Source organism: Pteropus vampyrus, unplaced genomic scaffold (assembly GCF_000151845.1).
Source record: "Pteropus vampyrus isolate Shadow unplaced genomic scaffold, Pvam_2.0 Scaffold95, whole genome shotgun sequence".
Classification (NCBI taxonomy): Eukaryota; Metazoa; Chordata; class Mammalia; order Chiroptera; family Pteropodidae; genus Pteropus; species Pteropus vampyrus.
In genome coordinates, this window is record NW_011888876.1 from 5,309,831 (window position 1) to 5,327,481 (window position 17,651).

The window sequence follows — 17,651 nt, forward strand, 5'->3', positions numbered from 1 at the left end:
CGATTGTATCTCTTCAGGCCAGTTGCTCACACGCTCTGGCAAAAAGTGGCGTGATGTGCTACTCCGGTCTCCCCAAGACCTGGGCTCGGCTCAGCCTTGGTGGTGGCTCATGACAGAGGCAGAGCCTCTTCCCGCTGACAGACCCAGAGCCGCCCCAGAGCGTGGCCAGCGAGCTCTGCGGGGCGGCGGCCTGGTGCCCGGGCAGGGCGGCGGCATCTGGCGGACCCGGGCCAGACCCCGTTTGCCATCTTCTTTAAAACACAGTGCCTGTCAACATTCCAGGGGATGTGACTTGGGAACCTGCTCGTAGCCACACTGGCACCCTGTTAGCCAGTCTCCCCTCTGCCATCCCCTGCAGCAGCTGCTGCCAACCTGACACTCCCCGGCCGCCTCCCCCTTCCCACGCCTGCGATTCCCCTGAGGTGGCACTGACCTACCGTGTTGTAAGTTCCACGTCACACACAGGTGTGCACACACAGCATGCATGCCAGCCTGCGAGCTCTAGGGCAGAGCCGTGTGTACGTAACTAGCCCAGGCCTCTGCTCAGGGACATTTACTGAATGAATGATCAAAGGAATCACTGAAGACAGATTGAAGCTTACAGCCCAGCACCCTGGAGATGGGGGGAGTGGGGGACAGGGATCAGTAACAACTACAAAGTGTAAAGAATACCTACTATGTGCCAGGTGTGATTAGGATGTGACTATGAAGCTACCAGCACCTCCCCTGTCCCTCTAGTTGCCAGAAACTGTGATCAGCCCTAGGAGCAAGTCTCCGAGATGCCAGCTGGGCTCAGGGCCCCAGGGGGCAGGGACAGCTGTCTGGGCACCACCCCCTGGCAGGCTGCCAGGGCCCACTCCCTGAGCGGCTGGGAGTCCAAACACCCGAGCAGAAGGCCACAGACCCAATTAGCAAGGCGGGAGGCTCCTGACCTAACTCAGGCCCCCTCCCCTCTCTCACAGTGGGTTCTGGGCCCTGAGGACAGAGCCCAACCAGAAGCCAGATGCAGAGCCTGAGCCCAGAATGGAAAAGCAGGAACCGCCAAGGAGCCCCCAGGGATGTGCAGCCACCCAGGAAAACTCAGGCCCCCCCAGTCTCCAACCGCGTCTGCCTGCCACTCGGCGGGGAGGGACCTTTCCCAGGAGCTGTCACAACGGGGCACAGTCAGGGCACAATCCAGCTGAAATATCAAGCCTTTAGGGTGCCCAGGGAAGGTGCTCCAGCCTCGAGACATTACCGATCTCAGATTTCAGTCACCTCTGAAGGCTGTGCTGTCACAAGCGAGCCTCCTCCGTGTCATAGATGCCCTGTCACCGTCTCTCACGTGCCTGTTCCAGGCCCTGCACTTTCACATCTGTCATCAGTTAGCCTTCCCCCCACCCCGGAAGCCTTCCCAGTCCCTGTCAGCCCGTTCAGCCAGGAGGGGCCAAGGCTCTAACACCGAGTGGAGTGACCTGAGTCTGCTGGGTCTCACTTCCACGCCCACTGCTTTCTCCCCAGACACCCCACCACACCCCACCACCGCCGCCACGGTCCCCAGCGAAGACGGGCTCCTGGCAAGCAGAGGCCGTCTGCAGGTGAGGGACAGTTGCTCTTCACAATTTCTCTTCCAGGCAGGAAAAGTGCTGCCAAGGTGTCCCCACCCCCTCTTCTCGCCAGCAGGGTCTGAAGCGTGGGGAAGTGGAGCGAAGCCCCACGGCCTGTGAGGGTACCCGCTGGCCTAGGAAGGACTGACTGCTCGGGGCATCTGGGACGTGGGCGCGATGTGTGAAACTGACCCTAGCTGTTTTTGTCGACCGCGGGAATGAATGAATGCACGTACAGGTTGATAAATAGTTTAAAGATGGATGAATGAAGGTTGGAAAGGCAAAGGGCACAGCCAACCCAAGAGAGAGGCGATCGGGGCCAAGCCAGGAAGGCCTCCCGGCTGCCTGCCCAGCCCTCACATCACCCCGAACCTTGCACGTGGCCGTCCACCCTCATGTGGGCTCAAGGCCCTCCACCGCCTGGTCCCTGCCAGCCCCACCCCAGCCCCAAGCCCCTGTGCCCCCTCCTCCACAGAGACCCCTCCAGGCCATTGCGCAGCCTCTGCCATGCTCAGGACTGAAATTCCAGCCCCATATCACCTCCCAAGGGAGCCCGGTGCTTTTCCCCCCCCACACACACACTGCGCCCTGGCAGAGTACTTCTCCAATGGGGTGGGAAGGACCTGGTCTCACACTTAGACCAGTTCTCCCGACAGGAAGACACCCTCCCGTTGGTGATCATGACTCGTTGAAGCAGTGGTTCTCTCGTTACTGTTTTTAAGTGGATGTCCACATGCATCTGAGTGCAAAGATCCTACGTCCAGCACGTCCGTCTCCAGTTCTTCCTCCCTGAGAACAGCCCTGGCCCTTAGCCCAGGTCACGTAAGGATCAGCTCCAGCTGGAGCTGCTTCTGTGCGTCCTGCACCGAGCTTTTTCCCCCTGAGACCCCTCTGGCCTGCTTCAGAGCCGCCTGCTGTTGTTCCAACCTGTGCGCATGCCAAGGTGTGGTCTAAAGTGTTGGCCCCACATCCTCGCGATGGAGGGAAAGCATGGAGGCCGGGCTCTCAGATGAGTCTGCTGTACTGACATGCCCAGCTGGGACCAGCAGCATGGACCGGGAAGGTCTACGAAGGCAAGGACTGACCTCTTCATCCTTGAACACGCAGGGGCCACGCCGCACAGGATGAAAGCGCCTGCTGTCTGTTGGCAGGCGAATGCAGCTTGTGGATGGTAATCGAATGTTCACTGTGCATTAGGTGCCGTGCAAAGCCCTTTAGGAGTATTTTCATTCAACTCGTATAAGACCATCAGGAAGCCTGCAGAATTCCCATTTTACAGACAGGAAATGGAGATTCAGGGAGGTAAAATGACTTGCCCGAGGTCATCTGGGAAGTAGGGGATGCTAGAAGGCTGGCTGGACAGACTGGCACCCACCGCGGAGGCGGGACCTGGCCTCGTGCTGGGCCCTTCCCTGCTCATCGGCCCCACAGGAGCCACGTAATCAGGACGCCAGAGCAGCCGACGCATTTACAAAGTAAAGATCTTTTGCACTGGAGTGAAATGATCCTTTTAGAAATGATCACCAGCTTCACTCATTACCTCCGGAGACCAAGTCCTTGCTGATTTTTTTCCCCTTCTTTATCTCAAGTACATTTAAATGTCAATTAAATTTGAAATATCTACATTTGTCAGCATTTCATTTTGGGCCAGCGTGACGTGCTGCTGATTTGTCCACGCGATGTGACACATGAAAAAAAAAAAAAAGGAAAAAAACTCTCGAGATGCAGATCTTCCTCATTAAAAAATAAGCCCCTGCGATCCCAGCGCGGCAGAGAGCCACGGAGCACGTCCCCGGTTCCTGACGCCGCGTCTCTGACATGGCATTTAAAAAGGAACAGCCGCGCCTGTCACCGCTGCCACACGCACACGCCAGCCGGCGACACGTTACGCCAGACATTAGAAAGGGCTCGGGAAGTCATCTGCCTGGGAACTTCGTGCCGAGACGGGGTGGAGGCAGCCGTGGCACGTGACGGGGTCTGATGGACAGCGGGCCTTTCGTTCCCTCCGGGACGCCGGCAGCCCTCGCCGGGTCGCCAAGTTCGCCATGACCTGCCTCCTCGCAGACGGCTCTTTGTGTGCGATAAAAATCCAGGCAAGTGGTGGGTGGCAGACCGCAGGGTAGTAGCTGAATTGGGTTAATGAGGGAAGAGGTGCACTTTTTTCTTTTTCTTTTTTTTTTTTTTCATATTCTGCCTTAAGCTAATAAAAAATTTAAAACCTGGACATTTTCGACGGTTCATCCTTGATCTCTTGACAAATATCTGACTCTGTGTTTCACGGGAGATCGTGAGCCGCTGAATTTAAGTTTATTTCGGAGATCTCACCTTTTCTTAAAAGTGGAAGGGGGAAACACACGACCCCTCGTTTCGTTGTTTTAGATCCACAAAACCGAGGAGGCGGGAATCACAAAGTGGCTCGGAGTCAGGAAAATGAGGATTTCTGCCTCTGCCTTTCGTTGCTGTGTGACACTGGGCAAGTGACTCCCCATCCCTGAGCCTTGGCTTCTTCATCTGAAAAACGAGGATGTGATAAGGACTTAATGAGAAGCTGTACAGACAGCATTTAGCCTAACACTTGTAAGTACTGCTAGTGTCATTATCCACGTGGCCCGAAGCCTGGACCTGAAAACACTCTGGTCTGACCAAACCACGTGGCCGAGTTCTCATATGGGTGCTCTGTCATTCTCAAGAGACAGACAGGGTGTTCCAGAGACACCCAGGGCCTCTTACTGAAGCCAGTGCCAAGCAGCCAGGTCTGGCCAGGAGAGCCTGCTGGAGGGAGAGCCTGACACCGAGGCCCCCTCTCTTCCCCCTCCCTTCCCCCCGCCCCCCAGCCCTGCTCCGTGGTCACACCCGTCGGGGGCGGGGAGGGGGGACTGGCTTTTGACAGGGACGTGAACTGACGAAGCCAAGGTCCATCCCGGCACACAGGCTCTTCGCTCTTATGTGAATACAGACGTGGCTGGCAGGTTTCGTGGCATTCAGCTCATGGGCCAAGCTGTGTGTGATCTCTGCTTTCTTGTCGAAGCCAGGGGAGGGGGCCATGCTTGGGTGGATGTTGGAAAAGCATGCAAGATGGATTTGAGGGCTACCCAAGAGCCTCATTCGGTTTGACCCAAGCAGAGATGTGCGTCCCCTCGTGTACATCCGTCACCAGCCTGGCTGACACACGAGTGAGGATCCCAGGCTGGGATCCCCGCTCATCACTTCCTGGCCGGGTCACTGGGTCCCCTTTCTTTCCTTCGCCAGTGACTCCCAGTGTGCAGCCAGTACTGGGTCTGCTCACGACAAGCACTCAGGAAGTGCTTCTCGGTCGGAGGTGTAGATGGACAGGTGGACAGATGGACTAATGACAGCCTCATCCTTTATGAAGTCGGTACAGAGATTCCTTCCTGCTAGGCCGTTGGGAGGGATAATAAAGTAAAGCCCCTGGCGCGGTGCCTCTGTGCGGAGAGGATTTTAAACATTTTTCTGAGACTCCCACCTTCCCCTGAATACCCTCACCCCCAAACGTGGTGCCGTTCTACAGATCTCGGCATCTCAGAGGACAGATGAGGAACTTTTATCCTGCGGCCACAAGCTGTTGAGAGGCACCCACGCTGCGTCGGGGCTCCAGGAAGATGGGTGAAATGGGGGGCGCCCTGTCTCCACAGCGCGCCTCCTTTCATTCATTCGATCAGCAAACGTCCATCGCGCTGAAGCAACTCTGTGCCCGGGTGGGCGTGAAGAGAAGCATGAGCCAGGCCGCTGCCCTTAAGGAGCCGAACTCAGAGAATTGCAGGAGATTAAATGGTATCAATGAAGCGCTAAAACACACAGCCCAGGAAGCTAACCATCGAGAGAAGGCCCCAGCTGGGAGCTCCAGGAAGACTTTCTAGGAGTGCCGTGTGGGCTGAATCTTCCAAGACCGAAGAGCAGTCAGTGCACGAGGCAAAGACAGCAGGCAGGTGGCGTGTTGGAGGAAGCGGGAGGAGGCCGCACAGGTGGACAGGGCCAGGTGCACAGGTAGACAGGGCCAGGTGCGCAGCTCGGTGTCTGCCCGGCTTGCAGCTCGGACGTGGCCCTGCCGCTCTGCAGCCCTCACTCCCGCCCACCTAGAAAGTCGTGATGCAATCTGAACGTGATTCCTAACGCTCTACTCAGAGGATTTACTCGCCACACAACCAATTGCTGCGGATTCTCAACTGAGAGCAGGAGGTCTGCAGGTGTTAAGTAGGAGTGACAAGGTCGGGTTTGACTCAGAACAGGGGTCCGTCCAGCGGCTGGGTGGAGAGTGGCCCTTCTGCCTTGTTTTATGTCCTGGTGGATGTGGAGGAGCCGGGCAGCCTGGTCCTGAGGGTGGCCAGGGCACATTTCTGCCAGCGAAGTCTTCCTGCCCTCCCGACTCCAGAGGAAAATGCTCCACCTGGGCCGACGCTGTCTCTGGGACCCCCCACCTTCCTGTGTGCAACCCTGGGCAAGTATGAGGACAGAGCTCTGCCTGGCTAAGTTCCAGGGAGGATGCGAGGACGCGAAGACACGCAGACACGCAGAGGTCCGGTGTAAAAGGGCTGGGAGCCCCGCGGCCCCGGGAGCCAGCTCTGGCTCTGCTTTTGAAAGAACAGCGTGTTCCTGGGTGACCACTGGCTTAGCACCAGTGAGGGCAGATCGTAGCAGAGGCCGGTCACAATCCACTCTCCCAGTCTCCCAGGGACAGCGGCTGTCCCTCCAAGCATGGTTCCCGCATGCGTTTTTTGGACATGTTGCTTTTTCTTGAAACAAAAGCTGAAAGGAATCGCATCCTATAAAGCAGAGAAAGGAGACTGCTCTGGCTGGGGGTGGGGGGAGAGGAGACACCCCCACCAGGTACCCCAGTATCTCCTACTCACCCTGTCCCCAAACTTCACCATCGTCCCCAGGGACCCTTGGCATGTGCCCAGATTGCCATACAAGGCAGAGGCTTGGACCACCCACCCCCCGCCGTGTGTCTGATCAGCGGCCGCAGGGCTGGGATTTGAACCGAGGTCTGCCTGGTCCAGCTCCGCTCTGCAAGCACAGGCCTCCCAGGGGCCCTGGTCAGTGGATAATTCATGGGAGCGCGTGGAGTTTCTCTGGGCTGTGTGTGTGTTTGTGTTTACAGAGGTAGAGCTCACAGGTGGCTGACAAGGGAGATGTATTTTTTATAACAATGAATATTTAATTTCCACATCACGGATGAAAAAGACTCTCTGAAGAGGCATCTGAGGGAGACGCCGGAGAGCGGCCTCTCATCAGAAAGGGGCCTTGCACGAGTGCTCTTCCATGGGGCTCTTTCTTCCCTTATTTTTTACTTTTTCCTGATTACTGAAATGGATATGCGCGTTGTAGAAAACATAGAAAAATCAGAAAAATAAAAAGAGGCGAGGCGGGGAATCACCCATACCCATGCGAGCGAGCCTCGGCATTTATTTAAGCATATACTTTTCCAGTCTTTTTTCTATGCGCTTGTCCGTTGAGTAGATGAGAGAGAATGCGATACACTTGCAATTCTGCACCCTGATTTTTCCGTTTTCCTTTATAAACATTATAGTTAATGGGAGGATACTGTACTATAATTGACTCCACCGGCTTCCTATTCCTGGAAATTTAGGTGGTTTCCTGTTGTAATGTTATAAACATAGCCACGATGAACATCTATGTGCGTAATTCTTTGCTACCTGTAGGGTTATCAAGTGGGATTCCCAGGTCATAGATGACTAGATCGTGTATTTAAGGCTCTTGACGCATGTGGCAAAACCCACGGTTTTTTTGTTTGTTTGTTTGGGACCAGCTTCCTGCCCCTGGGGCCCGCCGGCCTTCTGCAGGGCACTTCCACCCCCGGCTGGCGGAGGGAAGCCCGGGCCAGGCCCCGAGCCCAGAGGCCTCCTCCTGCCCCCGCCACGCGGCGTTCATTCCGAGGGCGCCTCCTAACTGTTCTCTTCTCTCTTGTCTTCCTCTGCCCCAGCCTGGTAAAGCCCTTGCGACACTATGCGGTCTTCCTCTCCGAAGACTCCTCTGACGATGAATGCCAGCCGGAAGAGGGCCCGAGCTCTGGCTTCACCGAAAGCCTTTTCTTCTCCGCTCCCTTTGAATGGTCACTCCTTCCTTCTTCCATTTCCCTAAGCCGGGCTTGGTGACTCTCCGGGGCCACTTGGGGGAAGGGGCGGGCGGGGCGTCTGGAGCTGCTGCCTTCCGGTGCCAACTTGCAGGGCGAATGCCACCTCTGGGTGCCTCTTCTCAGGACGTTCGTTCTGCCAGCCCCACGGAGGCTCTGAAAGTGGAGGGAGGGGACAGAGTGACACGGCCGTAAAGGTGTGAGATAGAAACACGTTTCGGGGAAAATGAACTTGATTGTTAATGGAATCGACGACTACGATTAGCCCGGCCGGCGAGGCCCACCCAGGTCCTTTGTCCCGGCGCCTCTTAGAAAGCCATGGAGTCGGAGGGTCAGGTGTTCAGTTTTAAAAAAAGAAAAAGTTGTTGCTGTGGAATGTGTATGTTAATGCTGGCAGATCCGAATGTTTCACCGATCTGCCTGACTTTAAAGTAATTTTTATCATTATCATTTATAACCTCAGCCTCATATAAGTTATAAGGTGGAATTTAAAAAGTTCACCACAGTCCAGCCATCACCCCCCCCCAAAATTAAGCCTTTCTAGTTCCCCTTTTTTGCCATTTCTTGCCACTCTACTCACAGGTTTTTCAGAGCTGGGATTGAGCAAAGGGACAAGGTTTGTCTGTCTATTTGTTACAAGGTTGTAATGTTTTTAATGGGAGCTTTTAAAGGAAGAGATCTGCCCTTTGCTGAACACTCAAGGGGCCCACAACATGCCCCACACACACACACCCCGGGAGTGAACTCGCAGCGTTTACAGGAGAGGGGCCTCTCCCCCTCCATCTCCTGTTCCCAGCTCCTCCTCCTGGTCTGGGCCGGCAGCTTCCTCGGGGTACCTGATAAACCCACAGCTCTGCTCCTGCCACTGTCCCCACGGGGTAGGAGGGTTCTGGCTCTTTCTGCTACCAGCTGCTCACCCATGGCCAGGGGCAAGTCGATCCCCTCACTTAGTGATGGCCGGAGTCGGTGTTGCCCAAGCTCAATAGTCCACCTTTCCTGTATGTTAAATCTTCTTCTTTAAAATTTTTCTTTTAAAACTTTTAAAAATTAGCCTCGTCTTAAGCAATAATATCTTAATGGATCCATTATTATTTCAACTCTTGGTTAAAATAAAGATAGATTCGTTGAAATAAGAAATATTCAACTTAAAGTCATGTTGCAGGTCAAGGCCGTCAGGCTGACGTCCAAGGACTCCTTCACCACAGAGTCCAGCAGGTCACAGTCTGTTTTAATCTGTTGGTTCCTTAAGTATTGAAGTAATGGATAGTGCTCGCTCCTTGAACCACGACCTATGAAAAGTATAGGCTTTTGTGTGTGTTTGTTTATAAAGGAAGGGCCCATCTTAACTCAAAACGAAATGGGTTCTTTTTAATGAATACTATTTCATTAGGTGTAAGAAGCCCACTGGCTTTTCTCAGTCTCCTTGAAACGTGGTTAAAGGGGCTTTAATTCCTCATACAGATGGCTTAGTCAGCGAGCGAGGGACTTCTGAAGTCTCTCCTGCTCGGCTTCCATCTCCACCTCTTGCCAGGTGCTGTGTGACATAGGGTGAGTTACACAGCCTCTCTGAGCTTCAGTCCCCTCATCTCTAAAGGAGGGGTGTGAGTCTACTTCACTGTTTCTTGCGTTGCCTTCAGCGAAATATCAGGTTGGCAGAGTCCTTGCCACGAGTCCAGTCCTTGTACTGAGCGCTCTACCCTCCGCTGTCCATCTCCTTCCAGGTTCCTGCAAGTGAGCCTTTGGGACCAGCAGGTGGCAGCCTTCCCCCGCTCCACCAGAGCCGTGGGCCATCTCTGCCTGACCCCGGGGGCCCCAGCCAGCCCCAGCCTCGTGGTTAGAGGAGGGGGGACGCTGCTCAGGCCCAGACTCCACTAGGGGTCAGGCTTTATTCAGCACCATTCTCCACGTGCACAGTGGTGCCCTGGGGCTCAGGCTTGTGAGGAAGGAACGCTTTGTCACCCATGCCCGGGTGGGCTGTGAGGTTTTGGTGCGTGGATGCACAGACTGCTTTTAGCCTCTGCATGCCCGCAGTGCACGGTGCCCACCTCCACTGGCAAGGGATGTGTACTCTGGAAGGGGAGGAGCAGCTGAGGCTCGGAAAGGTTAAGTGACTTATCCAAGGTCCCACAACAGGAGATGGTGTGACCACAGCTGGAACCAAGGTCGGCATAGGCTGAGGCCCAGACGGTTCCCCCTAGGATTCCGGGGTGTGCTGGGCAACTGCCCTAGGGAGTTTCCCATGAGCCATTCCCAGGACCTGACTGCCACAGGGGCTGGGAGTGCAGGCGGCGGGCTTAGAAATGAATGTGCCCGTCGGCCTTTCTAGTCATGTCCCATTCCTCGTGCCTTGTCTGAATGGCTCGTGAGCCCACTAGCCAGTTATCTGATGGGCCAGATGGTTTGGGGGGAACTCATTGGGCCCCCCAGTGGGAGTTAGAGGCAAAGTGACTTACCCAGGGTCCCACCAGTGAGCAGCAGAACCCAAATTCAGCCCCAAGTCTGTCAGAATGCCACTGCCAGACTCCTGCACTTGGGGACCCCAGGGCACTCTCCTGTCCCCCAGGATCTTGGGGGTGGGGCTGCCCGCTCTTCCCTTGGAGGCTCTGGGTGGGAGAATCCAGCCTGCTCTGCCTCCTCCCAGGCCGCAGCCATATCGGACACTCAAGGAGTCAGACAGCGCAGAAGGTGATGAGGCAGAGAGCCCAGAGCAGCGAGCCCGGGAGCCTGCAGGCCCCGCTCCAGCCCCGCCCGACCGGGCTTCCAGCATCGACCTCCTGGAAGACGTCTTCGGCAACCTGGACGTGGAGGTCTCGCTGCAGCCACTGGGCCAGGCCAAGAGCTTGGAGGACCTTCGGACACCCAAAGACCTGAGGGAACAGCCAGGGACCTTTGACTATCAGGTATGGTGTGGAGGAGGGGCGGGGTGGACACCCGCTGGGGCTGGGGCTTTCCACACGAGGCAGGTCCCCCCATGTGACAGTGAAAGAGACCGAGGGACTTTTCCAAGGCCTTCCACCAACGCTGACCGGGTCAGTCCGACTGCAAACCCTGCCAGGCAGGCCAGCGGCCAGACCACCGCTCAGCAATCCCTGGAGAAGATGCTACGCCTGATGGGAATCTGCCCCCACTTCCATTTTGGCATCAGAGACAGGTGGACTGGTGCTCCAGGCCGCTCCCCCCACGACCCAGCCCAACCCCCGGGCAGGGCTTTGACCCCTGGTGGAACCGGGATTGCCCCCATCCCCACCAAGGAACGCCCCTTGGAGAGACCGGATCAACATTCCACGGCTCTAGATGATTTGTGTGTAACCACTGACCTTGTACTGTGACTTCCGGTCTCCCGTGTCCCCTCTCTCTTCCTGTTTCTTCACTTGCAAGTGGGGCTCTGACTCTGCAGGTACTGGGTCACACTGTGGAACTCGCAAAGCTCCCACTGCCCAGGGACTCATGTGCACCCCCCAGGCCAAGAGAAGGGGGTGAGGCCCAGATCGTGGGCCTTGGGCGTGGCAGAGCGGGGACTTGAGCCCAGTCCTGTCTCCCCCGCCGTCAGTGTGCCTCCACCCAGGCTCTGAGCCTCCACCCAGGCTCTGAGCCTCACTTGCCTCTCGGGCTCACAGGTGATGGAAAATGCCCACATACTGTGGAAAGTAAAAAGGGCCCGGCCAACAGATGGTCAGTAAACAGAGTCGTTTTCCTAAAATTACTGGGCAACACTGGCATAGATGGACAGGGGCTTTCTCTGGCATCCTTTTCTGTCACAGTGAGAACTGCCTGGGCTTGGAGTCCAGACAGACCCGGACTCTGCAGGTGACCTGGGCTGAGCCCCCAACTGCTCTGAGTCCCTGGGCACTCATCAGCCCCCTGCCCAGGACCGAAACCCCGGTACCTGCCTGGGACACAGGAGGGGAGTGGGGATGGGGATGTGTTGCCTCCCAGTCTGTCCCAGGTCAGTCTGTGGTCATTGTCTCTCTTGTTCCTTTCAACAGAGGTTGGACCTGAGCAGGAGTGAGCGGAGCCGAGGGATGCCGGTGGCCTTGAAGCTCGCTCACCCGTACAACAAGCTCTGGAGCCTGGGCCAAGATGACATGGCCATCTGCAGCAAGCCCCTGGCCTCCTCTCCCGAGAAGCCCTCAGTCCTGCTCGGGAACTCCCTGGCCTTGCCCCGCAGGCCTCAGAACCGGGACAGCATCCTAAACTCCGGCGACAAGGAGGTGGCGCCCACCCCCGCTCTGGGCAGCATCACCATTCCCCGGCCCCAGGGCAGGAAGACCCCGGAGTTGGGCATTGTGCCCCCACCCCCCACCGCCCGCCCGGCCAAGCTTCCGGCTGCTGGTGCTGCCCTTGGCGACTTCTCATCAGAGTGGCTGCAGGCCGAGCAGGAAAGGTTCCCCAGCGCTGCCCCGCAAGGCCCCACCAAACTGCTCCAGCCTCTTGGCCTGACTCCGGGGACTGCAGCCACTGACAATGACACCCTGCTGGCCCTCCTGGACCCACTTAACACAGCCTGGTCAGGCAGTACCCTCCCACCGGGCCCTAGAGCCCCAAATGTGGCCACCCCATTCACCCCCCAGTTCAACTTCACCCCTGCAGGGACACCCAGCCCATTTCCACAGCCGTCACTCAACCCCTTTGTCCCATCTATGCCAGCGACACTGCCCGCCATGTCCCTTGTCTCTGCAGCAGCCGGGCCTTTTGGGGCCCCTCCTGCCTCCCTAGGGCCAGCTCTTGCCCCCAGCTTCCTGCTGTCCGGTTCTGGCTTCTGTGCCCCACATAGAGCTCAGCCCAGCCTGTCCGCCCTCTCTATGCCCAACCTCTTTGGCCAGATGCCCATGGGGGCCCACACCAGCCCCCTGCAGCCGCTGGGCCCCACGACAGTCGCCCCTTCGAGGATCCGAACGTTGCCTCTGGTTCGCTCAAGTGCCAGGGCTGCTGAGGCCAAACAGGGGCTGTCCCTGAGGCCTGGAGACCCCCAGCTCCTTCCTCCCAAAGCCCCCCAAGGCCTAGAGCCAGCACTGCAGCCCTCTGCTACTCAAGAGGCCAGAGACCCCTTTGAGGATTTGCTACAGAAAACCAAGCAAGATGTGAGCCCGGCCCCAGCCCCGGGCTCTGTGGAGCAGCTCAGGAAGCAGTGGGAGACCTTCGAGTGAGCCAGGCTCTGAGGGCCGGGGCGGCCGAGGCCTGGCACCCCGGCACGTGCTGCACACGCCACGGCTCCCAGGCGGCCGGCCCTGCTCTGTTTCTGCCCAGGCTCTGCTGGTGGGAAGGGGCGGGACCCTCTCTTGCCATCCCTCCTTCCCTCCACACCGCCCATCTCTGAGGTCCGGCCACTGGAGAAGGGCACCAGTTCTGGTCTGGGAATCGACTCAGCTCCTCCCACCCACCACCACCCCCCCCAGCTGTTCTGTGGGGTTTTGCACTAAAGAGGTAGGTCAGCTGGGCCAGTGACCGCCCCCAACCAGTCCTACCTGCCTTCCCTCTGGAAGCCTCCTCAAGGCCTCTCCTCCCGAGCCCTGTTCTCCTGTGTGTGGCCCGGCCCTGGACACCCCACCTCGATGGGCACAGGTGTCAGTGGTACCCTCAGTGTGAGCACGAGACACACATCATTTAGAGTTTGAAGTTAGGAACCTCCTCCCAGGCCGGAGGATCAACCTGGCGGGGCATGTCCAACCCTTTCTAGCAATACGCACTCTTGTTCTCGTGAGTCTTCACCCCAACCCCAAACTTCAGCTGTTTCTGGTTTGGTGGGGATTTGGGGACTCAGGGGTCCTTGAGATCCCTCCCTCGTGAGAGCCAAACCCAGCCCCGGCCAGCCCTGCATGGCGGCTGGAGCACCAGCAACTCTGATTTGTGGAAGGAAAAATAGCAACAGGTAAATCTGAGGGTGTCGGAAGCTGGAGTCTTGCTGTCCAGCCCTCTCCCTTGATCCTGGTCTTTCGTGTTTTTTCAGATGGGACCTCAGTCTCACGTCGTGTGGGATTGCTGGGGCAGAGCCGAGCAGCAGGCACCCAGGTTCCAACGGGAAAGGCCAGGCTTCATGCCACAGGCTGACGCAGTCCCAGCCACTTGGGCTACCGGGGTCAGGAAGAAGCAGGGCACTGAGCCCCTTCTCCAGGCCCCGGGTGAGTGGACAAGCTTGGCTTCTTGCAGCCTGGAGGCAAAGGCTTGCGAGGAGCCTGCCTCTCATGATCTCCCCAGCAAAGAGATTCCTGAGGCAAATGTCACCAAAGCTAAATTGAAATGTTATTGTTTCTTTTATCTTTCTTTTCCCCTTTATTGATTTGATGAATCTTAAAATTGACTAGTTTCAATAAACCGAGTTGAAATATGGCCCAACCATTTAAGAAAACAACCATCTGAGACATGCAGGAAATTGTGAGCATTTTGACCTGATTTCTCATTTCCTATTTGTGAATGGTCAGACACAGTCTCAGCGGTGTCTGGTGGGGCAAGGGGGTCCCTGGAGGTCCCAGAACCCCAGGGAGCCTTGGCAGTATCTGAGGAGCTGGGAGGCCACCCCCTCCCATGGGTCAGTGAGGCCTGGAGGGGTGGGCCCCGGGGTTCGAGGTTCACTCTGACATGAGGTGTGAAGAGCTGCTGACCCCAGCACACAGCCTCTTCCTGAGTCTGTTATGGCCCCTCAGGCAAGTCTCTCAAGCTCAGGAGTGTTGTTCTCTAGCTCACTTCCTGGGGAGAGGGGCTAGGAAGGTGTGTCATTACTGGGCCATGTGGGTACCTCCGGGGCACTCGGGCATTTCCATACAGATTCTAGTCCTCCCCATTCCGGCACACCCCTGAACCCCGTGGGGGATGGGGCAGCCCAGCTGGTGGGCAGGTTATGTGTCAGGGGGTCCTGGATGGCTGCAGGGACATGGGGCTCACCCCATGGCCCCCCTGGCTGGGCCGGGGGCGGCGCTCCTTGCTCACATGAGCGCTGTTCTCTCTTCACTTGCGGGAATGAATCTGCAAACCCAAGGATGAATTTTGTGTGTGCGTTCAATAAAATCTTCTTGGGGAGAAGGCTGTTATGACTGTGTCCTTGAGGAAGCTTTGCGAGGGGGGAGGCCTCAGCCATCTTCAGCTCCAAGCAGTCAGGGAGAGATTTGACCCCCGGCCCACACCCAAGCAAGGCCTGAGTGTGGGCTGGTCACAGGCCTGCTGTATCCATTGGAGCAGGGCTGCAGGTCGCCCAGGCTCCAGGCAGTTCAAGGGGACACCTGGACGTTCACCCCGCAGATCGCACATTAGCAAGGGGCGGGGCCTCGGAACCTGCACCTCTGTTGATGTCTGTGTCGGTTGGGCAGCTCTGGACCAAGCACCCAGAGTGGGCGTTGAAGTACAGCCACCATCTGCCATGTCCCCCGCTTCCAGGGCTGCCCTTTAAAATGCCAGGTGCCTTAGGAGCAGGAGCGAAGGAGAACATGGGGCTGCCCCCAAAAGCACGGCCCAGCTTTTATATGTTGGGGTCCCACATAAACACAGAGTCTGCAAGGACAAAGTTCAGCCCAATCCGGGACTTAAAACTAACCTTGCACTGGCTGTGGCTAAGTTGTTGGTAGCAGAAGTTTCCTCCCCCACTTTCCCAGGAGTCACAGAGAAAGCTGGGGGAAAGGTGGTCCCACCTCCTGCAGGGTAAGGACCAAGCCAGCCCCTCAGCCTGGTGTTCAGGGCCCTTCCTAGCAGACTCTGCTCACCCGCCAGTCTCAGCCCCCTCCCTCTCCCCCACCCCCATCAACCAGTCTCAGCCCCTCTCTCTCCCCGACCCCCATCACCACAAGCTCCACCTCGAATATGACTCCTGTGCCTCCAGGAGCTGGGGAAAGTCAGCCTCCAATCCGAAAGTGTGAAGGGGCTTCCTGACCTTGGCAAATCGGTACAGGAAGCACTGGCCTGGGAAACAGGAAGGATGAAAGGCTATATCTCCAGGTCAGGGACAGAGGGACAGTGTGTAGCTCTGAGGAGGCCAGGTCCTCAGAGACCCCGGTGTGATAGGACCACCAGGGGAGAGACTGGAAGCAAAGCAGCAAGTTCATCCTGCATCTGTCTGTCTGCAGGACCAGCCCCAACACACAGGCCGCCCAGCGTTCCCAGCACACAACTGAGGGCTTCCTGCGAGTCCTCCCCACAGCCATTTCGAGAGGTGACTGATCTGCAGGTGAAGGAGCAGGCAGCTTGGCCGGTGGCGTCTGAGGGGCTGGAGAACCGGGAGGTGTTGGGGAGGACTGGAGGGGGTGGGGGAAGGGTGGCTTCTTCCTCATCGCCCCCAGGGAGAACCCTTGCCCGACACTTCCCCTCAACTTAGGCCAGGGGAGACAACCGTTCCTGATGCCTTAGGAAGACACAGACGGCCCTTCACAGTAGACCTGCATTTAACGACTTCGCGTTCTTTCCCCATTGTCCCCACCAATCCTCACAACAACCCTGTGAGGTAGGCAGGGCCTGCTTTCCCCATTCTACAGATGACCAGCCCTGAGGCGGGGGCTGCACAGAGCCCAGACACCCCCGAACAGCCTGTCCTCTGCTCCTCAGGTCTGCCCTGGCCATGGCCTACGTTCCCAAGTGGGCCTGGCTCTGGCGCAAGGCAGAGACAGATCTGCCCGACGCAGCATTTGTCCCGGGGGCCAGGAGCCCACTTGCCCTCTGGCTATGGCCTGCCCCTGATTTCCCAGCTGCCTCCAGGGCAATAGGCAGCCTCCAGAGGTGGGAGAAGATTCCAGAGCTGGGGCTTTGGTCCCTGGGCAAGCCCCGGCCTGGCCTCCTGGAGGATGTGCAGCCTTGGGCTGCCCTGCCCCAGAGCTATGACAGTTGTCCCCACAGTCCAGCCTCCCCCTCCGTGGGGTGGCCGGCACCTACTACACAGTCACGTGTACACACAGCAAAGATGTGGACGTGGCCATGGGCCCCGTCCAGCACATTCACAGCAGTATCTGCAGAACGACAGTCCCCAGGTACACACACACCTTGCACACACACACACCTTGTACACATACACACTCAATACACTCACGTGTGCCCGGCGCTGCACAGCCACACACTTGCCGAGGCAAAACCCAGCAGGTTCGATGGAGATGTCCACCGCCTCACCAGGCCCTCTGCTGCCCTGAGTGCTCCCCTTTGCCTCAGTCCACAATGGGGCAGGGACGGGGTCTGCCAGCAAAGGGGACAGTTCCCCAGCAGGTATCTTGTGCCCGCAGCAGCTCCCCAAGGCCCGGGAGGGATGGGCCACTTCCCCACAGGCTCCCGGAAGCGGCCTTCTTGGGTCTCCAGACAGAAATCATTCACGACCTCATGGGTATTGGAGCCCGCAGCCAGGCTGGTCTAAATGAGTCTCTCCTCAGGAGGCACCTTGAGGACGCTGTCCATCTCCAGCCGGGCCCCGGCCACCTCCTGCTGGCTCGGGCTGTAGGTGCCCTCTGACTGGCGGCGCTTCCTGGCTGCCAGGATCCCTGAGAGGAGGCCCAAGAGGAGGAGGAGGAGGCAGGCGCAGGCTGCGGGCACTGCCACCTCCAGCAGCGGGAATGGCAGCGGCAGCGGCAAGCCCTTCTGCAAGAGATGCGACAAGGAGGCCTCAGACTGGGGAGGAGGGAGGTGAGGAGAAAGGGGGCCCAGGACTTGCTCAGAGAAAGCGAGCTAGTAACAGGCCTCCCTGGGAGGCATGGAGAGACCTGGCCCAGGGGGCATGCAAGCAGGTGTCACAAGCCATTTGTCGGGACGCTGCAGGGGGATTCCTATGTGACAGAGGGGTTCCGGCTAAGAGAGAAGACACACTTATTGAACACTTAGGGTAAGCGAAGCACAGTGCGTGGGGGTTTTCATAAACGTGACAATGATGTGCGAAGCAGGAATGAGGAGGACACTCGCTCGCTTCCTGAAGCACAGGGGTCCGGTTTGTTTTCTTCACCGGTATTTCCCAGAGTGCCCAGAGCAGTGCCCGCATGTTAGGCACTGGATAAGTA

The 17,651-nt window shown here is 57.6% G+C and overlaps 2 protein-coding genes across 2 annotated transcripts in view; one reads left to right on the top strand and one right to left on the bottom strand.

Moving 5' to 3' along the window:
* Positions 1–14,047, top strand: part of DENND1A (DENN domain containing 1A) — a 457,019-nt gene extending 442,972 nt beyond the window's left edge. The window contains exons 21-23 of the mRNA XM_023532960.1: positions 7,549–7,677; positions 10,340–10,598; positions 11,685–14,047. Of these exons, the coding sequence (XP_023388728.1) occupies positions 7,549–7,677; positions 10,340–10,598; positions 11,685–12,845 (1,549 nt within the window). The 3' untranslated portion in view covers positions 12,846–14,047. The remainder of the gene's footprint in view (positions 1–7,548; positions 7,678–10,339; positions 10,599–11,684) is intronic.
* A 1,999-nt stretch (positions 14,048–16,046) lies between these two features.
* CRB2 (crumbs 2, cell polarity complex component) overlaps positions 16,047–17,651 on the bottom strand; it is a 21,640-nt gene continuing 20,035 nt past the window's right edge. The window contains exon 14 of the mRNA XM_023532961.1: positions 16,047–17,238. Coding sequence (XP_023388729.1) covers positions 17,014–17,238 — 225 coding nt within the window. The 3' untranslated portion in view covers positions 16,047–17,013. The remainder of the gene's footprint in view (positions 17,239–17,651) is intronic.